General features: G+C 41.6%; 2 protein-coding genes across 3 annotated transcripts; both read left to right on the plus strand.

The window, feature by feature from the left end:
• On the plus strand, positions 1-1733 carry LOC310994936 (alveolar macrophage chemotactic factor-like). Of its 2 annotated transcripts, none has more exons than XM_083983849.1 (4): positions 1-116; positions 309-441; positions 573-659; positions 1427-1733. In XM_083983849.1, the coding sequence occupies exons 1-4, from the start codon at positions 65-67 to the stop codon at positions 1437-1439; spliced, it is 285 nt and encodes a 94-aa protein (XP_083839975.1). In that variant the 5' UTR covers positions 1-64; the 3' UTR covers positions 1440-1733. The 2 variants fall into 2 exon arrangements, with proteins under 2 accessions (XP_083839975.1, XP_083839974.1); XM_083983848.1 differs by having other exon boundaries at positions 573-654.
• A 15832-nt stretch (positions 1734-17565) lies between these two features.
• fbxo10 (F-box protein 10) lies at positions 17566-25837 on the plus strand. Its single transcript, XM_083977721.1, has 11 exons — positions 17566-17693; positions 18139-18806; positions 19248-20075; positions 20260-20409; positions 21252-21388; positions 21771-21841; positions 22004-22156; positions 22252-22602; positions 22700-23010; positions 23101-23288; positions 24942-25837. The coding sequence occupies exons 2-11, from the start codon at positions 18222-18224 to the stop codon at positions 25120-25122; spliced, it is 2955 nt and encodes a 984-aa protein (XP_083833847.1). The 5' UTR covers positions 17566-17693; positions 18139-18221; the 3' UTR covers positions 25123-25837.
• The last annotated feature ends 155 nt before the right edge of the window (positions 25838-25992 follow it).

Consider the following 25992-nt stretch of genomic DNA (forward strand, 5'->3'; position numbering starts at 1 on the left):
GAGTGCAGAGGGAAGAGCCAAGCATAGTATTAAGTATATCTCTGACTTCAACTTCAGCGCAGATATGTCTACCATCACGACTGTGGCACTTCTGGTTTTGCTGATTGTTCCTGGGGGTGAGTCTAATCTCTCAGTCACTGTTGCAATAAGTGATTAAAAATATATATGTCTCTTGGTATTTAAACACTTCATTTCATAATTTCTTTATTGTCAGCTTGCATGCACTCTGTGATTTATGACAAATGCCTGTTTGCATTTAAATGTGCACCCAAATGTTGATATCCTTCTCTGACCTCTCTCAACCTCAGGCAACAGTCAGGGGGATCAAAGCATCATAAGGAGATGCCGATGTATCATCAAGGAGAAAAAGCCTATTGGACGTTACATAGCGAAAGTGACAGTGTACCCTGCCAGCTCCTACTGCAACGAAATGGAGATTATGTAAGCCTTAGGACCAAAGTTAATCAGTTTTACTGTTCATTTTTACTCACATGCCTGAGATGATTACCTGTTGTAAAATAATGGATTGTTATACTACATGTGATGTTTTTGATCTGTATATGCTCCTGCAGTGCCACTCTTAAAAGTGATCGGCAACAAATTTGCCTGGACCCTGATGCCCCATGGGTTAAAAAAGTTCTTGCCAAGAGACTAGTTGAGTATGTCCATTTTCCATGTCCATACTCGTGTTTCTTTTTTATTATTATTATTATTACTATAAATGTGTGAATATATTGAATTGAGAAGAAGGCTTAATTTGAGTTTCAGTATGACACAGTAAAATTGCACAGTCTAAGGCTTGACTTTTTACAATTTCTGGTTGAGTCACTGAGCTCTTAATCTGATGGCAGGAGTGTAAAGACGTTTGCATATCAGGGAAAGGCATGGCAGTTCAGAGAAGTGAATTTAAGGTGTCACTTCCCATTTCCCTTTCCTGGAACTTGGCTGATAATAATTAAACATTAACTGAAAAAATGGGTGGGGTTGTACCGTTTGCTGAATACCTGAGGACACTGTTTACAGTAAAGGAGCAGTGTAATGTCTTAAAAGTTACTCTAAAATGGAGTGTAAACAGTCAGACTTGAAGTGCAAGACCGGGACAATCCAAATACCTGAGTAGTTTTACATGGAAAAGTCCTCAGAGGTCAAATGTTTTCGGGATAAGGTTGCGTCTGATTTCTTTTTTTTTTGGATGTGTCTGGGGAAAGATAAATATAGGCTGTAACTGAGGTCATTGATAAGCAGTTATGGAAGAGCTCTTTTTTGATTAATCATTGATGTTGCTATATCTATTCAATTATCTGATATTGAATTTATTTAATTGTGATCACAAAGTGAACAAATAGGTCATCTGGCATCAACTTCATATTCATTATGTCTATGTTAAATTAGCTACCCTTAATTATTTCTCTATTTTTCCCTTCAGGCGGACGCCGTGAAGAATGGACCCTAACAGTCTGGGGTCACATGTTGTATTCATTACCACTAATGTACAAAGTGGATGTAAAGATTGCACTTATGGAACACAAAGATCTTGTTTTGCATCATGTGAAAGATTCATGTAGCAGCTGTGAGGTTGTATCTAAGGGCATTGACACAAACCTGTACTATAAAATATGTTAAACATCATATCTGTACTAAATTTTCAGAGCAATTTCTCAGTTTGCCCTGTATCTCAATTATAAAGCTTGCTAAATGTAAAGTTCTGTTGACTTATCCTGGGATAATAAGACTGAAAATAAACACAATATTAAAATCACAAACCTATGTCATGTGTATGGAAGATATGGTAGATATCACCATGTTTAATTTGATATTGTCCAAATATTAAACATAATGTTTTTAGGTGGGTCTCCACATTATTCTCCACCTGCGGTCAAGGCAAAGCCCTCTGTATTTTGTCTCTTGAAAGGTCATAAAGAAAAAATCAGCAAATTATTTTTTATAAAGCCATGTTTTACAAAAGGGTTGCCTGAAAAATACTGTGTTGCACTAAACACTCCAATATGTCCCACCACATTTAGTATATCCTGAGACACTGCTCAGTATTTGTGGAGGTCATTTTGGTATTTATGACATGTTAAACGACAAAAACTGCTGTTGGTAAACAACAAAGTTTCACATGTGGGACATGGTGCCTAGAGTCAGGTTAAACTCTCAGTTGGGGGACATTGCCACCTCTTGGACGGTGTGCACATGATCAGGATTCAAATTAGTTAATTAGTTAGTTCTTTAAAACTCCTTTCTTTACGTTTGTCTTTAAAAATCCTTCATATGCCCACAATCCTGAAATCATATTTATTATTGCCACATTGTATTGTAACATGAGTCAAGTAAACATTCAGCCACTGTACAGCTGTACTCAATCAACAAAATGCACAGGGCAAGAGCCAACAAAAGAATTTTAACATACTTCCTGAACTTGCTGTTGTGCAATGACCAATGCTCTTCTAAGCCATTTGTCATATTCATGTTGTTTCTTTGGGTAAACTCCACTCAAGGGAGTTAGACGTCCCTTGTGGTTTATTGTTTTTTATAAGGGTCAATGACCTGATGCAACCCAATGTTAAATGGTGTAAATGGTATTTTTTGTACATTATTTTTGCAATGCAACACTATGTTTTTGACAAATTTTACATTTGTTGCACATTATTTAGAAAGAAAAGCGGATATCCTGCCCAGTGTTGCTAAAATGCATTAAATTTTAAATATAGAAATACACACACACACACAAAAACTTCAATTTAATGTTTTCAGAAGAAAGTAGGCTATACTTAAAATTCACTCTAGGTGGATAGAATATTTAATGGTAGGGTTGTGGATCTTATTCTGTGGCCTGTTTTACTGAATTGCTTTAAATCCTCTCCAAACCCGATTGCAACCAAGTAATTTAAAGGTGTACAGAAATGGCCGTTTGTCCTGTTTGTCGCGCCGAGTTGTCACGAGTTGCCGCACGAGTTTACCCGAGTAAGGAAAACGAATTTGATTGGTCGTTATCGAGTGGGCGGGATATTCAATGTTTGGGGTGAAACCGAGCTCAGTGTGTGTGCGTGTCTCAGACGTTTGATTTACGGATGACGGATCCAATATCAGTGGCTGATGAATCATGAGCAACGTGACGTATAATCCGTGCGCCTGCATTATCCAATGCGAAAAAATGCATACCCCACTTTCATCACGGATTTACTCAAAAATAGAATTTTAGAATTTTTCTTGTTTTGTCAATCAAACTCCAATCTCTGTTCATACTGCTCTTTGTGCACGTGTGTACGATCAGAGTGTTCAACGAGTTCGCCAGAAAAGACAACGCAATGATCCAATGTACACCACTGAAGTCTGGTAGGTGGTGATGTAGCTCTGAGCTTGATGCTGGATGGTTTATTATTAGGGCTGGGACGATATGCTTTTCTCCTGATTCGATTCTTCTACGATTTTTTGGATGGCGATTCGATTTAAATTGCGATTTTACGATATTGCAGATTCTCTCGATTTTTAGTCAGCATTTTTAACATTTATCTGCACACAAATACTGTAGGAGCCTATAAATTAACATGCTCCATTATAAAGTGAACTTAAACCCTTTTCAAAACCTGTACTCTCTGTATGTAAAAAAGGCTAACAAATGCACATTGCACAATATTTAAAAAAAAAAGTAAAAAAAAAAATAAAAAAAAATGTTTTCTAATTTATTTATTTTTTTCAAAAAAAAAAATCAATTTCAAAATCGTCAAAAAAGATATTGCGATATATATGTGAATCGATTTTTCTCCCACCCCTATTTATTATGATGTCAGGTGTTTTCTTATGGATGTGGATTTTAAAATACAGTCGAGCTATCACCAGCATTGTAGATTTTCAAAGGAAAACCCCACTAATTTTTCTTATTTTCACTGTGTTCCCAGTAAATTCTGATTTATATTGAAAGGAAACTATGGTACCTTACAGAACACCACCTCCCGCTTCTCACGGAATTTTGAAATCTCAATCAAAGGGTTAGGGTTATCAGAAACCCCAAATCAGAAAAAAAATTTCCCCGAAGAACAGGAGAAAAAAAAATACCACGAAAACAGAAAATAATTAGTCAGAAAAACAGGGGAAAAATTTGTCAGAAAAACATAAAAATGTATTCAAAAAAACAAACCAAAAAATAAATTACTCAGAAAAACAGAAATAATTACCCCCAAAACAAGCCAAAAAATAAATTACTCAGAAAAACTGGATTTTTTTATTTATTTTTTTATTATTCAAGTGAATGCAATAAGCTTCCGTAGTTCTTATTTCTGAATTTCTCATGTTGCCAATATGTCACTGGCCCATACATTGATGAAAATCAGACCATTTCTCAGCCACCCATTTACTGTGTCTTAGATGTTATAGCCTACCTTGCAACATCAAATCAAGTCCACTCTTGCCTTAGCTAAACTATGCCAGAGTGGTCTTACTTTATAAATTTGTTTGCGCAGTCAAACATCATACAAACTAATGGAAGTTTACTGCTAATTCAAGTGTACATTTCCCCAAAAGTTGCCAAATTAATCATGCTGGTCCTTTCAAATTTGCCCAATTTGTTTTGTCATTTCCTTTCCCCCAGATTGCATTATAGCATGCGAGTTGGACAAACATGTGAGTTGGCTGTGGCTGATGTTGAAATAGCAAAGCAGAAAGAAAAGGCTTTATAACAATAATATAATACATGTTATAAGCCTTTAAAGACATTATTTTCTATTTATAAAGCACTTTTCGAGCCAAAGAGACACTTCTGAACTCAATTTCTTTGTCTCACATTAAAGCAGAAGTAAGTGGTCCGGTCGTTTTCGCTAATGCTGCGTTCCAGGCAGGCTTTTGAAATCGTAAATGACAGCTTCAAGTCACAACTTACGACTTTGTAGCGTTCCAGGCAACCCACTCGTGTTTTTCCGACCTGTTTTACCGGTGAAAGTCACTATAACGGCCGCTCGTAACTTCTGACCCGTGAACTCGTACCAGATCGAACTGGTACGACTTCACGGTTGGAAAAATACGAGTTTCCTTGAACGCACCATAACAGTCCTCGTCCCTTCGTCGCCACATTCACGGCGTCCCTTGGCTGCACACACAGCCCTGCATGCCGTTCTCTCTCCTCATTGGATAAAAACTGTAGGATATATGTTTTCTCCTCGGCTCAGAGCAGAGCAGAGTGACTGACAGACCCGTGTTTCAGACCAAACACTCTATGTAAGTGATTGCTGTCGGAAGATATAACTATTTAAGACTTATATTAACACAAATATATCACTTACTTCTGCTTTAAGCCACTCGTACCTGTCCTTTAAAAACCAAAGTATGACGTGATGCACCTAGGAGGATAGACGCACCGCTGTCGGTCTCCTCACTGGTTTTAACTAAAACAATATTTCTCAGTTTACCCGTTGCTAAAATTGTGGTGAAATTAGCGCTAAACCTACAGAGACGTTGGACATGTCACTGGACAACTTTTTCATTATGCCCAAAAAGCGAGACACTCGGAAAAAGAACAAGTTGGCGGCTAACGAAGCGCTAGCTAACCCAGACGACCGAGCCAGGAAAAGAGTTTTCCAGCCCCACTAACGATGACACAGTGGTTCAGCAGCTGACGCGTAACATTAAGGAGATGTTGGACACTACACTCGCTAATATCCTGAAACCAGTCACAGAGATGTCAGAAAAGCTAGACAAAATAGTTGACAGACTGGGGACGGTGGAACAACGAGTCTCCGACTTGGAGGATAATGCAGCGACTAATACACCACGGCTTGAATCGGTGGAGTCAGCGCTGAAAAAAGCAATGTAAAAACTGGAGAATTATGAGAACCAGAGTCGACGACAAAACGTCAGAATTATTGGACTGAAAGAAGGCGCTGAAGGCAAGAATCCTCCCGTGTTTTTTGAGAAATGGATTCCAGAGGTCTTGAACATGGACATGCAATGGGAGCGGCTGAAAATAGAACGAGCTCACCGCGTGGGACCTCCGGTGGGTTCCACCGGCAGACACGGCCCCCACGCGGTCCTGGTGAGGCTTCACGACTACACGGACAGACAGAGGATCTTACGCGCAGCGAGAAACAAGGGCAGAGTTTCCACGGATGGTCAAGTTGTGTCTTTTTACCAGGACTTTTCTGCGGAGATTGTAAAGCGGAGGCAAGAATCTGCAGGCGCGCGCAGAAGGCTCCGGGAAGCGGGGATCAAACACGCCTTTGCGTATCCAGCTGTAATTAAAGTTCTCCCTCCAAATGGAAAACCGATCTCCCTTTCCACGATGAAGGAAATCAACGACTACATGACACTCCCGACCTAGTGACTCTATCAATCCACAAAAAAACAGAAAAAAGACTTATTATATGAATAGAGAACAACTCGCACAATGGACAGTGAGTACCATACAACGGTTCCAGGGTGCCATTCCGAACGTTTACTTTAATGTGTCGGAATGCCGGCCCTTAATTATTTATGGAAAGGGGTGCCTTTCCGAACCTGAAAAAAGTCCGCTATTAAAAGGTTTAAGGCACTGGGTACACGCATCGCAGCGAATGCTTTGGTGGGACGGCGCGGGAGATCAGGGTTCGACTCCCGGAGGTGCTGCATATTAGCAGAGACTTTCTTGGCCTCTACCTGATCTTTTTACTAAACTTAACCAACTCCTTTCTACATTGCCTAAACCCAACCAAAGCACAGAGCAAGGACATTTATTTTTCAGCAGGAGCGCCGCAGCTGCATCAGACTCTCGCACCTGGGTGAAACTTTGGAGGGGGAGGGGGGGCTGTCCCCGCGGCGCGATCGTGTCAAGCCGGGCAGGAAGTCAAACCACGAGAGAATCTGGTCAATTTTCTAAATAAAACACATTCGCAACAGCGGCCCCTCTGAAGGAATTTTCGGACTGCCAGACCGTCGGAATGGCGGTCCTTCGGAATGGGGGTCGCCCCCCCCCCCATACAACATCAAAATAACTTCTGCTCATCTTAATTTAAACACACTCACACGTGGATATTTCTCAGTTTACTTGAGTTGCTGTGTATCACTAGTATTTACACAGTCGTTGACATGCTGGCATTATAATTAATAATCCAGATGGAGAGACCCAACATACTCTTTCCTTTTTTCTTTCTCTCTCACTTTGATTCATTTGCCCCCTCAGCTGTACTGATATAGGCTAGCTAGAGTATGACAAGGTTTTTGTTTTTCGTTTTTCTTAGCTCTGTTTTAGCCATGGTAGATAGGTATTATCCAAGCTTTAGTTTGTTTTTGCTTGGATTGTTGGTGTTTTTTGTTTTGTGTCCAAGCAGGATTTCGGTTTAAAAGCATATCCAAATTATGTTATAAAGCAAAGGAGACTATGCAGCATGATATAATGTTACACTATTTTGAATATTAAGTTTTGTACCTGGAATATCAAGGGCTCCAACAATGTTGTCAAAAGGAAAGCTATTCTAAACTATCTTAAAAAGGAAAAAGTCCAGGTTGCATTCCTCCAAGAAACCCATTTGAATGAGGAGGAGCACAAAAAATATCTTAGGGAGTGGGTCGGACAGGTATATTTTACATCTTATTCTACAAACAAAAGGGGTGCAATTATATTAGTTCATAGATTGTTGCCATTTACAGCTAAAGATAGTTACAAAGATACAGATGGAAGGATAGTTCTAGTAAAAGGAGAACTACAGTATATGGAGAATCAGTATTGTTAGGAAATGTTTATGCTCCTAATGTCTATGACGAGGACTTTTTGGCCTTCCTACCTAAAATTGCTGAAATGGACTGTACAAATATGATAATTAGAGGTGACTTTAACTGTTATCTTTGTCCCTCTTTAGATAAAGACCCCCCTCATAAAGATCAGTCAAAATCTGGCAGAGCACTACAAAATTTCCTTGAGATATTGAACTTGTTAGATGGTTGGAGATACATGAATCCTAATAACAAAAACTACACATTTTATTCTCCACCTCACTTGTCATTCTCACGAATTGACTATATACAGTATTTATATCTGTACACCTAGCCCATTTAGTAGAACAATCTGATATTGGATCCATTACCCTTTCAGACCATGCTCCTGTCACTCTGGAAATGCAACCTTAGGCCTGCAGAGCGATCGTTCTCTTGGAAAATTAATGCATCACTGTTTCATGATGATAATTTTATCAAATTCTTGGAAATGCAGACGGACCTTAGAAGTAAATGACTGCAACGACTCTGATCCAAGATTGGTGTGGGAAGCTTATAAAGCTTACATGCGAGGCATGATAATATCATACTCTAGTAAGAAGAAAAAAGAGCGCACTCAGGAACAATTACGAATTGAAAATAAAATCAAAAAATAGAGGAAGATTTTCATAGATCCAAATCGGATGGGGTGCTTAAAGGGGAGACGAGACTGCTGCTGACTAACTTACTAACAAAGAAGGCTGAGTCTGATATTTTGTTTGCTAGACAAAGAATGTTTGAATTTGGAAATAAGCCAAATAAGTTCTTAGCTCGTCTTGCAAGAAACTCTCCCCAAAAAGCTTTTATTTCTGCAATATCTGATGAGGATCAAATTCATCAAACAAATAATACAAAGATTAATGAATGTTTTCAGAGATTTTACAAAACGTTGTATACCCCAGAACTGGACAATGATACACTTACTAGTAGTCATTTTTTAGATGGCTTACAGATACCTCAGCTAACAGATGAACGAGCTAAACTGCTGGAAGGACCTGTTACAATAACAGAAATTGATAAAGCAATCTCCTCACTCCAGTCAGGTAAAAGTCCAGGGGCTGATGGATTCTGTGCTCTGAGTTTTATAAAAAGATGAAAAGCAAAATTAACAAACTACTACAACGTGTGTTCAACAAATCTTTTGAAGAGGATGAACTCCCGAAATCTATGTACTAATACTGCTCATATTATAGTTATCCCCAAAAAAGGGAAAGATCCAGAACTATGTGCCTCTTATCACCCCATTAGCCTACTTGGAGTGGATGTAAAAATACTCTCAAAAATTGTGGCTAATCGATTAGAAAGAGTGGTGACTGATATAGTTAATGCAGACCAAACAGGGTTTGTAAAGGGCCGTACTTCATCAAACAACACAAGACGTTTAATTAACATTATTCACTATCTTAATTTTCATCAAAGTGCTATAGTAACGATGGATGCAGAAAAAGCATTTGATCGTATTGAGCGAAAATACATGCTTGAAGTGTTGAAAAGGTTTGGCTTTCAATCTGATTTTGTTCGATGGGTACAGCTTTTATATAAAATACCTACTGCCTCAGTCTTAACAAATGGTCAAATTTCTGCCCAGTTTCAACTTAACAGAGGCACAGCTCAAGGATCACCACTATCACCTCTGTTGTTTTCTTTAGCTATAGAGCCATTAGCAATTGCTGTCCGGCAAGCTTCCAATATCAAAGGAACAGTGATAGGAACAACACAGCACAAAATTCTGCTGTACGTGGATGACATCCTCCTAACATTAACAGACCCACAAAACTCAATACCTGCGCTAATCAATTGTGTGAAAGAGTTCGGTCAAATATCTGGATACAAGGTCAATTTTACAAAATCTGAAATCATGTCTCTCAGTTTTTCATATGAGCCCGACTTTGTAAAACCTTTTCGGTGGCCACCAGATGGATTCACATATCTGGGAGTTAAAATAACACCTACAATTAGTCAACTTTATGCTGAAAATGTTAACCCTATGGTAAAACACATTAAAGACAAGATGTTGAGCTGTAGGCTAACCTTTCTTGGCAGAGTCAATCTTATTAAGATGACAATTCTCCCCCAAATTATTTACCCTCTATCTATGCTCTTCATATCTTTAAAGAGAAACAACATCAAAGATATAAATAAAGCCCTCTCTGACTTTATATGGGCTGGCAGAAAGCATAAAATTAAATTAGATATTTTACAATTACCAAAAGAACAAGGTGGATGTGGCCTCCCCAACGTTACAAACTATATAACCTCAATGCAAGCCAGAATTATCTCAATATGGGCAACTGCTAAACCGAAGCCGCCATGGTTTGAAATTGAAGCAACATTCTCCAAACCGTACTCTCCTGTCAATTTACTTGATAAATGCAGGAGCGAATTACCAATTATGTCGAAAGACAATTATTTAATTACTAATGTGTGTGGTACCTGGAATTCTTTACGGAAATTATTTGGGACTAAACATAAATTGAGTTGTTTAACAACACTGACTGACAATCCTGAATTAACCAAGGGGGGCATTGGGCCCAACTTTCGGAACTGGTATGAAGCAGGAATTTACCATATTCATGACCTTTGGGATAGGGGAAAATTTAAAACATTTGAATCATTACAGGCTACATACAAACTACAAAGAATTTTACAATACCACCAGGTCAGACACTATGTGTATACTAAAATGGATACGCTCAATCTTCCAGATGACTTTAACTCATTAGAAAAGACTCTTTTAAACAAGGTCACTTTGTCTCCAAATTTTACTCCAAATTGCAATATTTGAAAACAGACAGATTATCATTCCTACGGAAACTATGGGAGACCCAGTTGAAAACAACGATAGACGGTGAAATATGGGAGGAAATCTTACTTTTACCTTCGAAAATATCCATATGTAACAGATTCAGAGAAATGCAATATATTATCTTACAAAATGTTTATATATCTCCATATATGTATAGTAAATATACAGCAGGGGCCTCTCCAAACTGCTCAAAATGTAAGACTATTTTAGGGACAAGATTTCACTGCCTCTGGGAATGTGAAAAGATTCAACGGTTTTGACAAACTGTATGTTCTGAGGTTAGTGTGATAATTAAACAGCAACTACAGCCTATTCCAACATTGTGTTTATTGGGATATATCCCTGAATCAATAAGATCACATAAGAACACTGTACACTTTTTGCTTATGTTGGGCCGAAAGGCTGTTATGACCAAATGGGTAGGAGATGAACCTCCTTCAATACATCTGTGGAAGTCTTTGATATCAGACTATATTTCTCTGGAAAGACTAAGATTTCATCGTTCAGAATGACCTTTTTACAGCAAAGTTTGACAAAGTGTTAAAGTACCTGGGAACTCAGAATGCAACTGCCTGAAATGTAAGACCTAACAAGGACCTTTGAGATCATTGCTGTGAAATATACTCTGGATTTGCTACATACTGTATCTATAATCTGTATGCACTGTACTGGACTGTTATAATTTTGAAAATGTTCAATAAAAAGAATTTTCAAAAAATAAAAAAAAATAAAAAATAAAGTCTTCCCAACACTCCCTGTCACCTGAGACACATATCCACCCTCAGATCTGTTCCCCTTCATCAGTTTACTGGTATGTATACAGCCCATTTCCCAACTTTCTTTGCCAGTTAATCTTTTGTTCTCACGACCGAACAGCTGTTTTTTTCTCTTTCTTGCTAGTTTTCACCTTCTCTCTATCAGCTTTTTGGACTATTGCCCATCTGCCTCTAGCCTATTGTGTGCATTTAATCAACTTGAACTCTTTTCTCACTGCTCAGAGAACTGTTTACACAGTGCATGGTGTAGCAATCGTGTACTCAAATAAACTATGGTCATTTTGTGCTGCAGTTAAGATTTTAATTTCTGATCCATTAAGCTGTAGCTATCCAGCCAAGTCATACATTTGAGTGTCCAGATTTCCAATTTGTCTTGTAAGAAGCCTGTTCAGTAAAAGACCACCTGTTGTTTCTGTGTCCTGAGAAAGCACTGTACCGTTAGTCAAAACTGCACACACTGTTACGCCCCAGCTAGGGGTCTCTGAGGAGCAACATGAATACGAGACCCTCTTCCCAGAACTCAAAACAGCCACCAGGATTCAAATGGGAAATAACTCATAATTTATTGGTACAACAATAAGTAAAGAAGATATAAATAACTGAGATGACTTCAGGGTGGACCCAGGCCAACATAACAAACAAAAGAGGAATCTAACTCAAAATAACAAACTGACCTGCAAAGAAAAGAAAAGGAAAGAACATAAACTGCCCTCCCTGGCTAACCACAAAACATGAGAAAACTGGTAACTGAAATGGCGGTCCACCCCTACAAAAGAACAACATAACTAAAGGTGGCTGGTTGGGTTGAGGAAAGGAGTCTTCTGCCGTGCTCTGCCCCTCTCCGACTGCTCAGCTGGAGTTTAAATGCCAAGCCCCCAGACCCACGCCCAATCCCCGACCAGGCTGAGGACGCCGCACCAATCGCTCGGGAGTGGGAGGAGTTTGCTGTTTTGTCGTGAAAAGTTTGTTTTATGGGTAAATCCACAAATTTCCAGTTTGAACTTTGAATCGGTCCGGACCGGACTTTAGGAGCCGGGGGAACCTTTACGAGCGCTGCACACAACAGCCTGCACGTCACACGTTTCAGGATTCTGCTGATTCTGATTGGCTGCCAGTACTGTCAATCACATCAACGTGGGTATTAGCCTCATTCTATTGGCTCTAACGGTTCGAATGACCTGCCTGTCAATCACTCAAATCAACCAATCCGCTGCAGAGATAGAGCCAGGCGTAACTGCACCCAAATAAGCTGCTCTCAGTGATTTACATAGGGGGACACAGAGGGCCTAGAAAGTATTTGTTATTTAGTCCCAGTTGATTCTTTTTCAGTTAGTTTATGCAAATTGTATGAAAATAAAGATTAAACAATGGTTTATAGTGGCAGGTGGTTCCAAGCTGTGCCAAAAATTGACATTTTGGAAAGCTCGCCCGAATATTTTGTGGTAAAATCTCAATAATTTTGTAGCCTACTGCTTCACTTTATCAGAATCAACCACTGCAGAGATAATGTTACATACATTGTACAATCATTTGATAGAGGTTTTGAGCTTTGGCAGCATCATCTTCATTTACTCTTCACCAGTAACACATATACTGAAATTTACACATCTCAACAATTTCTAATTTTTTTCCCTTTACTATGACACCAAAAGTATTCAAATAGACCTTGTGGTTGCATTATTATGGATATGCAATTTTTGAGAAAAGGCCTAGAAAATAGGCTTGGTTTTGCCGAAATCAGGTTTATTTTTCATTTATTTATTTATTTGGTGGGGGGTGAAGTCATCACTGACACAGAGCCACCATGGCGTACCACAATAGTATGTACAATAGTACAACAATAAATGAAGCAACATACAGCTGCCTTTGTGAAAAGCCAAAGTTGAGACCAGCCATGTCAAAAATTGACAGTCCCGGAAGAAAAGTGGACCATCAGGGACAGTTTTTGGCCAAGATAACAAAAGGTGACAAAAGTCAAAATGTGACAATTTTCTGAGCAGATCAGTTGCAGCTTACCTGGGCTTGATACAGCACATTGGATAAGTGGGTGTGTATGCAGAGTTGGGATTGCTTAAAGGATCCTGTGAAGACAGTCCTTAAAGAAAACGCCAAACCATACAGTGTTGCAGCACCCCGCCGCATACTCAGTCCACTCCTACCATGAGGTGAGGAGTTAAAGCGGATGGAGGAGAACAACATTATGAGCGTGTGACAGAGCCCACAGAATGGGTTGTGCCTATGGTGCCAGGGATGGCGGCCAACTGGCAAAGTAAGGATTTGTGTAGGCCATACTTAGATGAACGAAAATGTAAAAAGAGAAAAGTTTGTCCTGCCAACTGTCGACAGCATTCTGCATAAATTATCTGGAAGCTCCGCGAACACCACGCTGGATGCAGTGTGGATTTTGGCAAATAGCCCTGGATGAAGAAAGCTCAAACTTGACCACATTCATAACTCCAAATAGTCAATACTGCTTAAAACGGCTCCCTTTTGGAATAACATCAGCACCAGAGATATTCCAGAGAAAAATGCAAGAGCTATTGTAGGACCATGAAGGAACAGTGATCTATCTTGGACTATATTTTAGTATTCGGAGCCAAACAACATGAACACCATCTGGAAAGTCATGGAAACCATCCACAGGTCTGGCTTGAAGCTAAACCGCCAGACGTGTAAGATCAGAGACAGAGCTCACTTCACTTTCACACCCTGGAAACACCCAAAAATGTGTCTAAATTGAATGGTATGGTGAACTGCATCCTAAATGAACTGTTGAAAAGAACTGTGACATGGATGTGGGGCCCTCAGCAAGAAGAAGCCTTCAGGAAATTTGAAAAATGTATATCTTCTGGCTCCTGTGCTCCAGTACCTTGACCTGAAGCAGCCCACTGTAGTAGGCGCTGACACATCCAGTTATGGTCTCAAAACTGTAGCTTACTGCTCTTGCTCACTCACTGAAGCAAAAAAGAAATACACACCAATAGAGAACCACAGATACCTTGATAGAGCACCGTACAGATGTCAGCGATTTCTCATCCGTCTCATTAAGTTCAACCTAGTCACTGAGTATGTTCTTCGCAATAACCTGATTGTGCCTGACACCCTGTTAAAGGGATAGTTCACCCTAGAATGATATTTCGCTCATTATCTACTCACCCTCATGTTGACTAAGGGCTGGAAGAATTATCAGAGTCCACCGTCCCTTCTCTTAGTTACAGGGGGTCTCGGCGTCCAAATACCTCCATGATGCTCGTATGTAATGTCCGTCTTGTGCTGAAGCCCCAAATTGCGTAATTGTCCCGAAAAAAAATTAAATAAGTCTATATTTTAAGCTTGTTTGTAGCGGAAGCTTCTCGTCTTCTTCTTCTTCTCCTCTTCCTGGTCCGTCCAAATATCGCGTGATTTGCGCCGGCGTCAGTGCGGTTACTGCGAATCACGCGATATTTGGACGGACCAGGAAGAGGAGAAGAAGAAGAAGACGAGAAGCTTCCGCTACAAACAAGCTTAAAATATAGACTTATTTAATTTTTTTCGGGACAATTACGCAATTTGGGGCTTCAGCACAAGACGGACATTACATACGAGCATCATGGAGGTATTTGGATGTTTTTTTGTGTGTGTTTTTTTACGAAGAGCTCCGGTGTCCCTTTGCAACCGTTGCATTGAAATTCACTGCTACGCCGAGACCCCCTGTAACTAAGAGAAGGGACGGTGGACTCTGATAATTCTTCCAGCCCTTAGTCAACATGAGGGTGAGTAGATAATGAGCGAAATATCATTCTAGGGTGAACTATCCCTTTAAGGCACCCCGAGTCCAAAGGGGAAGACAATGGACTAAATGAGGACATCCAAGCATACATGCACATGAAGGAAATGCCGCCAAGCCTGCTATGGACTATTTCAGGGAGAGAGGTAGTAAAGAGCTAGGCTAAGGAGAGCAAATTAGATAGTGATTCCACAAACCTTAAGATCCGAGATGCTGGAAAGGATTCACCATGGGCATCTGGGTCTGAACAAATGTCAAGAGAGAAATGTCAAAAATCAGCCAAACCGTAAAAGATAAGGTGCTGTCATGCCCTCATTGTAATGAACACAAACCAAGCCAGCACTGAGAACCACTCATCACCACACCACTGTTTGAGATCCCTTGGCAAAAACTACTAAGGGAGAGAACTTTCTAGTAGTCATGGACTACTACTCGAGGTGGCTGGAGATAGGCTACTGAGCCTCACCAGAACCACAAGTCTGAGGTGAGCAAGCTGCTGAGTGTATTCACACGATTCAAGGATTCTATACAGCACAAAACATCAAGCTCGTACTACCCCCATGGGCTTGCTGAGCGTGCACTTTTCACAGCCAAAAGTAGTCACTTCAGCGTGTCCTAGGTCTTCCTCTGGGCCTCCTCCCGGTGGGACATACCCGGAACACCTCCCGAGTGACAGAGCTCCTCACCCTATCTCTAAGGGAGCGCCCGCCACCCTGCGGAGGAAGCTCATTTCAGCCGCTTGTATCTGGGATCCCGTTCTTTCGGTCATGACCCAGAGTTCATGACCATAGGTGAGGGTGGGAACGTAGATTGACCGGTAAATTGAGAGCTTCGCCTTTCGGCTCAGCTCCTTCTTCACCACGACGGACCGATACAACGGCCGCATTACTGCGGCCGCTGCACCAATCCGCCTGTCAAACTCGCGCTCCATCCTTCCCTCACTCATGAACAAGACCCCAAGATACTTAAACTCCTCCACCTGAGGCAGGAACTCTCTCCCGACCTGGAGGGTGCAAACCACCTATTTCCAGTCGAGAACCTTCTCATCCCTCATTCAAATTAAAACAATATTGCGAAATCTTAAACCTTAGGCCTTTTTCACAGCAGACATTTTGACTTGTCATTGTTAAAACAAGGCCTTAATGTGCTCAAGTTAGTAAAGATCCCCAGATTATCAATGGATTACCTCTGTTTCTATGAGAAACCTTCTACAATAATTACGGAGTAGCCCCCCCTTCCCTTTTTTTTTACCCCCTATTTCACCCTTTTTTTTAATTGTTGTCTATGTTCCTTTGTTTTCTCTTTCTTTTCCACTTTCGTTCTAAGCATGGTTGTTAATCATTTTTACGATTTTTATTCTGACTATGATTTATATTTATTTAATTTTTTTTTCTCAGTGGTTGTATGAGTATGTCCATGTTCGGGTTATATCCGAGATAGCCTCAAATTAGTGTAATGAATTTTGTGTACAACTTTACACTGTAGGAGGCTGTGCCTCACACAGATTGAAGAGGAGTGAACCAACCGTAAAACTTGTTGCCAATAATCATCAGGCAGTGTGGTTCCAAGTTCTTGCTCCAAGGAATCCTTGGGGACGACTAGGGAATTTGGGGTTCTGCTTCTGAATAAAATCCTTTGTCTGAAAAAAATTAAATAGCCTAGGTGGGATTTAGGCAGGTCATATTTTGTTGGAAGCTCAGAAAAGGACATAAAAGTCTCTTGGTTGTAAGGTCCCTAAAATTAGTTTATCACTTTATCAAACCAAGTCTGAAAGGTCAAATCAGTGCAAGAGAGCAGAAATAGGTGATTGTTTACAATGGGGGAGAGGTCTGAGGCTCTATGGAGGCCTAGGCTTTTCCTAATTTGAATCCAGATTCTAACAGAGTAATATTTTTTGACGCAAGCTATAGGCCATAACATCTGGGTTGAAGGTATGACATGACAAGTTGAATGTATATTGCCCCTTTTTTTGTTTTCTTTTTTTAAATATGGAGATAGAAAATTACAGTACCAGTAGTGTGGAGGTGAAGGAGCAGCTTTAGCCCTATGCTATCTCGCCAGGACATGTTGGTTGGTGAGAGAGGGTTAGTTGTGGGGCAGAGGAGTCCCACCATAATCCTCAAATTACCTGTCACGAGCTGTAAATGCTTGCTAGGAACAAAACTAAAGAGAAACAAATAGGCCTATTAAAAATAAAATAAAATAAAGATGCGCGGCCACAGAGCCAAACTGAAAATAGAGCTCTCAAGCCATCTTACCTTTCTTTTGGGGTTTCTAGAAACAACCCTGACTTCCTGCTCATTTAATGTTCTTGGTTCAAATTACCATCAGCGCTAACATCTCCACTTCTCCCACCATCAGCCAGGTGGACGCCCACTTTGGGGAAGCGGAAGATGGACCAGACTTGGTCTTCTGCCGTAAACTGGAAGCAAACGTCTGAACTCGTGAGTCGATGGCACATCAGCTGCTGCTGCTGCTGCTGCTGCTGCAGTCACCGTGGGTTATTGAAGGCTGGAGGCAGCGAGAAGTCGCTAATATCGCAGACATGTAGGCAAACGCCACAAGATAAAACCCAGCAGGTCTGAACATGTGCTGATAATATCAAACTGTGGCCAACCAGTAGAGGGTAAGCCTTTGTTATGTATGTTTTTGACGGAGGTGATGCTCTGCTGTGTTTTTGTTTTGTTGTGGCTTGCGTCCTTTACACAATGTTTTGCATTTAACGTGTGTTACCTCGCTAGCTCACCGTTCATAATCGTAGCAAACTTTCAACACGATATAACAGGCATAAATAGAGGTATTGGATACGTTAATTAAAATTACAGCAATGTTACAGAATTCACGACCTCGTTTCCATCTTGTCTCGTTGGCTGTGTGTTTTCCTGTTTACACGACACAGTATAGCTAGTTACGGTCTTAGCTGAGCGTCGAGATGACTAGGATGTGCCTGTGCAGACGTTTAAAAGCGGCGTTTTATGTTTGTTTATCTTTATTATTGTTGTTGTGTAACGAGTGGCGCTAGCGGTTTCCTGTTGCTTTATGTGCGCCTGCGTGTGTCTGTCTGTTTCCAGGTGTGCCTGCCGTCACTGCGCTCCCCAGCCGGTGTGTGTGTGAGTGTGAGTGTGAGTGTGTGTGTGTGAGTGTGAGTGCTGCCATGGAGGTGGGCAGCCTCCCCGTGGAGCTGTGGAGGGTTATCTTGGCCTACCTGCCTCTCCCTGACCTGGGCCGCTGCTGCCAGGTGTGCCGTGCCTGGCGGGAGCTCATCCTCTCTCTGGACAACACCCGCTGGAGGCAGCTCTGCCTGGGCTGCCCCGAGTGCCGCCATCCCAACTGGCCCAGTCAGCCCCACCTGGAGCCCCCATCCTGGAGGGAAGCCCTGAAGCAGCACGCCCTGGCCACACGCACCTGGACTCAAAACGGGCCAGAGCTTCAGTCTTCCGCCTGCCTCCTCTTTTTCCGCAGGCGAAAAGATCGCAGGGTCTGGCATGTGGGGCCTGGATGTGAGTTCGAGACCCTGCGTGGGGCTCTCGGGGTGGTGGGGCCGTACGACCGTGTGGTCCTCCATCCCGGGGTGTATGAGGAGCAGGCAGAAGTAGCACTGAAGGTGCCTGTGGAGCTGGTTGGGCTGGGACGACTGGGTGAGGTGGCCCTCCTGGTGTGTATGGAGCAGCAGTGTCCCACTGCCAGGCTGTGTAATCTGGTGTTCATGCCACCCTGGTTCTCCACTGTGGTCTACAAGGTGAAGTAACAGCTTATGGTGATGGTCTCTTCACATAGCCATGTTTTACCAACTGCTCAAAGCTGTTGGTATGTCGCACATCTTGGTTTGCTGCAACAGAAGTAACACTAATGGTTATTTCCCCATTAACCAGTGACATGTTGACTGTATAATGTCAAAAAATGATGAAGAATGGCTATCACAGTTTCATCAAGGTGATGCATTTAAAATGCTTTCCTGTCATTTAACCAGCCAAAACTATAGGTCAGTTTACTTTCACAAAAGACTAAAAAGCTGAAAAAAATATCTAATTTGAGCTGCTGGAACTGGGGTTAGTATTTATTGTCAGAGTAGTTTCACATCATATTTGTACTCATGTCTGTATCTGTTCTGATATATCTGTGTGTTTTTTGCTGAAATTATCTGTCTGACTTCGTGCTCTCTCTCCTTGCTTTGCTGCAGACGTCGTGGGGTCACGTCCAGCTAGATAACTGCAACTTTGAGGGGGCTCAGTTGCAAATCCGTGGCCCAGGAACCTGCCAGGCTCGCTTCTGCTCCTTCTCACAGGGCAGCTCTGCCCACTTGCTGGGTGTCGTCCTCAGTTTATTGGACAGCTGTGACTTCTCAGGAAGTGACACGGCTTCAGTCACTGTGGAAGGTCCTCCAGTGACAGAACGGAACTGGGCTTGTAAACACTTGGCTGCCCTGACCAGGACGTTCCCATCATGTAGCATGTCTGGGAGTAACAGTAGCCCTCCCAGAGGTCATCTGGCTGGCTCAACTGGTGGGCATCAACTGTCAGGGAATACTGTCCAAAGGGAACATGTGAGCATAGAGGACTGGCAGAAGAGGACTGGGGTAGATGCAGTGTGTCAGGGCACAGTGATTGAAGATGGCTGGAGTGATGGTGAACACAGCGAGGGAGAGGAGGAGAGTCGAGATGGAGAAAAAAACAACACCAAAAACACATTTACATTGGATTACAAAATTCCATGTGACAATCATGGCCTATCCCATTTGCTCAAACCCCGGGCGGATGGGTCTCTGCCACAGGCTTCATCCCCGAATCCTCCACCTGTAACCCCTGAACCTCTTACCCTTCAACAGGAACTAGACAGGGACCCAGAAGCTCAGATGTTGGCAGCATCAACCCTTGGCTGCATCCTTAGACGCTGCCTCTTCAGGGAAGGGAAGGGGGGCGTGCATTTGTCTAATTATGCACAAGCTCGGCTGGAAGGCAATGTTTTCCGGGGGCTGAACTACGCTGTCCGCTGCATCCAGAACTCAACAGTAAATAAATCCTACATTAATGCATCTTGACAAATTTAGGTTTTCCATGCTCAGTGACTTTTATTTCCAGCATGCCATCCGAGTAGTGTATCGAATTAAGGGAGTAACTCCAGATCATGAGTAATTAAGCAGCAGTTTCCTATTCTGTCATTTGAGCTGTCTTTTGCTTTCTCACTGGCTGCAGATAGTGATGCTGAGAAACGAGGTGAGTGAGTGCCGGGCGTCAGGTGTGTTCCTGCGTCTCTCAGCCCAGGGCCTCATCGCAGAAAACAACATCCACTCCAACGGAGAAGCGGGACTGGATATCCGAAAAGGGGCTAACCCCAAAGTTGTGGTAACTGCCGCTTCACTGTCTACATAAGTCCACAGTTTTAGGGAGGTGTACACTGTGCGATTGTGGGCTAACTTCAGACGAAATATGACCAACATAAAAGAAACATGATGATTTCTTGATGTCTACTCCAAAACAGTGGTCAGACTTTGAAAAAAGTTAAGTGATGGCTGTTATCACAGTCACAGAAATAAAGATGAACATACCACAATGTGTGCTGCTACTGTACAACCTGAGTCTGCTATTCAACAACTAGGAATGTATGACTGGCATCCCAAGTTTGCCTTTTCTCCATGGCCAAGGCCATTTCCCTCCTTCCTCTCTTCTTTGGGTTTTTTCCACATACAAAAAATACCATTATTGCAGTGGCAGGATTCTCTCGTTAAGCGTCATTGTTTGAATGTCATGCACCCATGGTGTTTTATTCTAGTATATTCTATGAATCAAGTGTTAATCATCATACAGTCTGTACAAATCCATCATGGTGTCATACCCAAGTAAATTAGATCCATGTTTCCCAGTGTGGCCCACAAAAAAAACCTTGTAATATTTCTGAAATCTCACAGTCCGTAGATGCCTTTTACCTCGTTGGGAGAAAATGAACCCGAAGAGCCATTTACTAACTGATCCCAGAATCTCAGTTTCCATGGAATTTATTGGGATTGTTTTGAGGTCCCAATCCCAGACTATCGATAATTATGAAGCACAATAAAAGAGGTGTATAAAAGCTGGTATTTGATTTAAATAGTTTAACACCAGGAGGTAAACTGCCGAAGATAACTGCTCCTAGCTTGATTGTCCTTTCTTTTCCTTTTTTACAATTCATTTTGTCTTTCATTCTGCAGTGCAACAAAATACATAGTGGTTTGCGTTCTGGAGTTGTTGTCCTTGGCAATGGGAAAGGCTCAATTCGGAGTAACCAGATCTATAACAACAAAGAGGCAGGCGTGTATATTCTCTTCAGCGGGAATCCTGTGGTCAGGTAGGCTGGACTCTAAAAACAAGCTAACTTTCCCCAAGAATGTAAAGTCATAATATTTGCATCAGTTATAGAGGTCAAATTAAAACAATATTGTGAAATCTTAAACCTTAGGCCTTTTTCACAGCGGACATTTTGACTTGTCATTGTTAAAACAAGGCCTTAATGATCCCCAGATTGTATCAATGGATTCTGTATATTCATACAAGCCTTTAAATATTGTTTCTATGAACCTTAACCTGCAAACATAACCTTGCATTTTACTGTAAAGTGAGTTACAACTTCTGTTATAAGACAGAGCTGCATAACTAATTGGTAATTAATTAATTAACTCTACAGTATTAGACTCTGTAGTTGTTCTACTCTTGTTCTATCTCTCTCATAGTGGGAATCACATCTTCCAGGGCCAGGCAGCAGGAATCGCTATAAATGAGAATGGCAGAGGGATGATAACAGGTGTGTAAGTGGGTCTGCCCCACCTCCTTAAATCATATGTTGTCCACTGTCACCCATTGCTTTGCCACTTCCAAAAATCACTACTTGTGGTTATGTGCTTACCTGAATTTATATCAGTTTTTTTAATATCCTGTATAAAGGTTTTTTTATTTTTTATTTCAGAGAATGTGATCAGAGAGAACCAGTGGGGGGGTGTAGACATCCGCAGAGGAGGTGACCCCATCTTGAGGAACAACTACATCTGTTATGGCTTCTCGGATGGCGTGGTGGTGGGAGAGAGAGGACGTGGACTTATTGAAGGAAACCATGTCTACTGTGTGTAATTTCAACCTGATAAGGGCAGCGACTTTATTTACCTCTGCCCATCAGTTGCACTGGTGTTTCATCTCTGTTCCCTTTTGTTTCTTCAGGTAACAAAGGCTGTGGTGTGTGGGTTATGTCGTCCAGCCTGCCGCAACTCCTGGGAAACTATATCACCCATAACTGTATGTATGGGCTGGCAGTGTTCTGCAGGAAAGACCCAGAGAACATCGAAGCGAGAGAGGGGAACTGGCCAGGGCAGGAAGGGATTGGTGGAGATGGAGGTAGCGGGGAAAGGAGGGGAGTAGAAGGAGAAGGAAGAGAGGGGCAGGAGAACTTAAATGAAGAAGGGGAATTGTTTGCGTGGGAGAGTGACCTGGACAGCGAGGACGAGCGCCATTCTGCACGACGCTCCATTAGTGTGGCCCTGGTGGAGAGTAACTGCATGAGTTACAATGGAGGTAAAAAAAAAAGACACCTGTTGCATCAAATACATCTAGTCTCAAATACAAATAGTCACTCCCTAACCTCTCCATCTTTCTGTTTCCCTCTCTGTAGCAGTTGGTTTGTACGTGAAGAGCAGTGAGCCCTTGAACGTTTTTGCTAACCTTGTGAACAGTAACCGCGGCACTGGAATTGCTGTGCTGCAGAGCAGTCAGCTGACCCGCCTGGTTACTAACTGCATACTTGAAAATGGTCGAGGTGGTGTTACGGCAGAGAAAGACTGCAGAGTGGAGCTTCGTGGTAACGGCATCTATGAAAACAACGGCCATGGCGTCAGTTTCAGCGGGAACGGGCAGATCGTGGAGAACGATATGGTTGGAAACTGCGGATATGGGATCCAAGTCTCGGGCAATGCAGACATCAAGGTGAGTTGGAGTGAGGCATGAACACAGACTAATGAAGTCTTAGTTGCTATATTATTTGTTTTGTTTTTTAATTATAATTCTTATCATTAGGTGCTGCGCAACCGTGTCCAACCAACACAGAGCTGTGGTATTGCTGTGCTCGGGCCAGTAAAAGGAGTTGTCCATGACAATTTCTTGTTCCAAGGCCACCCTGCAAACAAAAAAACACTGCTACATATGGATCCTGGCAATGATAGCTGTGTGCTGCGCAACAACAGTATTCTGAGGCATAATAACAGGTAATTAACATCCTAGACATTCAGATACCACCAGGATCTGTCTACTACTCCTTCTCTTTGTTGTGCTGCCTATGCACTTAATGTATCAAATGGTATTAATTAATATCACTTGTGATGATGAATGTACAGTGAATTACCACCTTGTGGGATTAAGGGAGTTGTCTTCACCGCTGTTGCTGTCAACATCTCCTGGTTTGGATTCCTTCTGTGTCAACTGGAGGTTTTTATTGGGAGCACTGCTGTGCTCTCGCCTCTAAAATAAGCCAACTAGCTGATTGTAACTGGAACACTGAATAAAGCAGTTAACCATTTACAGTCAGTGTTTCACCAATGCTGTACAGCTACCACAGGATGTCAGGAAAGGGCTGAGAGCTGAGACGGCTAACCTTTGTTTTAATTATTTATCTTAATAAACCTGGGCCCATATTCACAAAGATTCTCAGAGTCGTCTCAGAGAGCTCCTATAACTTAGCCTAAAAACTCCTAGCAAGGAATCTTAGCTTAAGAGTGATTTAGGAAGTTTCTGAGAGCAACTCTGAGTAAGGAGCGGACGGAGACTTTTATCTTAGCGAGGAGGTGTGGTTGACCCTGTTGCTAGGGGTGACTCATTTTTAAAAAATCTCTGATTGGTTGTTAGAAAAAAGGAGGGGAAAAAACAAATCCACTCCTAGTGATGAATGGACAGTGAAATTCACAAAACTTAGTTAGGCTATTACTGTAAGACATCGTGAAAATGATTTTGTATCATGAACAACTATTCATTTCATTTCATTCATCACAACTAAACAAATTTCAATAAATTGTTAGTCAGATTTAAAAGAAGCTGCAAATAGTTTGGAACATATACAAACTTGGGGCCAATAGTTATTAGATGTTTATTGCTTATGTTTAATCGCCTTTCTGGTCATTTCACATAACGATTTGAGAGGGAAATTCAGCTCTGGAGTTACAGCGAAAGCCAAGAGGCAGACTGGAACACATTGCACCGGAAACCCTGCTATGTCCATGAATGTCCGTTTGTGAGCCGGTAACGTGTGGACACATCCAGCGGAAAAACAAACAGCGCTACAGTATGAGGTTTTAAAAAGTGCTGTAATTGATCACTGTGCTGACCGGTCATTTTTTTAGTTAAACATTATAATGGTGTGATTACCTTCATTTCTACTGTAAATGCGTGGGCTATTTCACGGTGGGAGGTCGACCACAAAGATTATCCATGCACAGTCTAATATGTAGCATTTCATTAAATAGTTGTTAATCAATGTTTGGAGAATATATCTCTGACCTCTCTGTCTTTCTGCCATTTCCTTCTCTGATTAAGAAACTCTTAGGCCTCTTAAAAGTCCTCCTTTCTCCTCTTAACAGTTTGTCACCTTAGGAGTTAAATGCACTTCCTGGTCTGAAGCATGACTCTCAATAATTGTTTCTACCGGATATGTTAACAAGCAACTTCTTGCTAAGAAGTTCAGTTTATCTTATCAACTTGAAAGGAGTTGATGTCAATGTTGTGCTCACAACATGTTTGCTCCCAAAATGCCAGACACCCTAAATTATTTCACAGTTAACAGCTGCACTACTCAATGTTTCTCATGTCTCAATATTATTGTCTTTATGTGAAAAAATACCTTTAATTTGTGTCTTTGCATTCTGTAGCTGTACATCTGCTCCTCCATGGGTATTGGAAAACCCTCCTCCTCGTCCACTGGCCAGCTCCCCCTCTGGCCTGTCATCATCCCAGTATCCTTCCCGACTTGGGATTTCCATGACAACCAGGATCAGCGCCACAGTGGAGAGTGGTTGCCACAGTGGCAGCATGTTTTGCTCCATCCTGTGAATGCTGGCAAGCACTTACAAACCAACATGAACAAGAGGTCAGCATCTGATCACTTCTAAATTAGTGTTATTGTACATTTGTAGCACTCTAGACTTCCTCATAGAAGACCCTTCGCAACGATGCCGTTGTTGGGGTGGAGTAACCACCAAGTAGTAATAGCCAGCACCAAGTATAACCACTAAAGGGGCCATCCACCTTCTAGTATGTTAGGGTGGCACAACATTTAGTGAATCTGAAATCAGACTTTTGTAATTTTATGATAAAATGCCAGTGCTTTTATCAAATGTGGACTCATGAGGTGAAGCTGAAGTGTAAAATATTTAAGCATTTTCACCCACCTACATATGCTGTTTCCATACTAAAGCTTTAACTTGAAAAATCATGTTCTCTTTTAAATGCAGATTTCATACATGTGTACAGGACTGCTGTAGACTTTGTTGGTTTTGTCAGTTTGCTTCTCAGACTTACTGGTTAGGAAGTGCACATTCTTAAGTCCTAGCAGAAGTCAAAGGCATCAGAGATGCCAGCATCAATCATGCTACAAAGTAAAGCTGTGCCTTGTTGATTTTTTTAATCAATCAGTGATTGTAGCTGGGGAGATGAGTTGTCATAGTGTGAGGTGTATATGCAAAAAATAAAAAACAAAGCCAAACTTATGTTTCTGCCTCTTGCACAGCGCTGTTTCCCGGTGAGTCTGTGTTTCTGTATCATGTCCTCCAAATATAATTCATTCAAATTCAGAGAGGGAGGACAAGTCATCATTCTAGCTATATCAACACACTGCACAGTGATACAACCGCACAGACTCAGCTGGTAACAGTCAGTTAAGGAAGGAAAAAGATGTTCAGTGTGCAATATGTGATGTCTACA

Source organism: Trachurus trachurus, assembly GCF_905171665.1.
Source record: "Trachurus trachurus genome assembly, chromosome: 1".
NCBI lineage: Eukaryota > Metazoa > Chordata > Actinopteri > Carangiformes > Carangidae > Trachurus > Trachurus trachurus.

What these genes read in the sequence shown, in the direction of transcription:
- fbxo10 (XM_083977721.1), top strand. Translation starts at nt 18,222, where the DNA reads ATGGAGGTGGGCAGCCTCCCCGTGGAGCTGTGGAGGGTTATCTTGGCC. An exon ending in GCTGCATCCAGAACTCAACA is followed by an intron (nt 20,076 to 20,259) that starts GTAAATAAATCC and finishes CACTGGCTGCAG; the next exon opens with ATAGTGATGCTGAGAAACGA. An exon ending in TGGCAGAGGGATGATAACAG is followed by an intron (nt 21,842 to 22,003) that starts GTGTGTAAGTGG and finishes TTTTTATTTCAG; the next exon opens with AGAATGTGATCAGAGAGAAC.
- LOC310994936 (XM_083983848.1), top strand. Translation starts at nt 65, where the DNA reads ATGTCTACCATCACGACTGTGGCACTTCTGGTTTTGCTGATTGTTCCT. An exon ending in TTTGCTGATTGTTCCTGGGG is followed by an intron (nt 117 to 308) that starts GTGAGTCTAATC and finishes TCTCAACCTCAG; the next exon opens with GCAACAGTCAGGGGGATCAA. An exon ending in AAGTTCTTGCCAAGAGACTA is followed by an intron (nt 655 to 1,426) that starts GTTGAGTATGTC and finishes TTTTCCCTTCAG; the next exon opens with GCGGACGCCGTGAAGAATGG.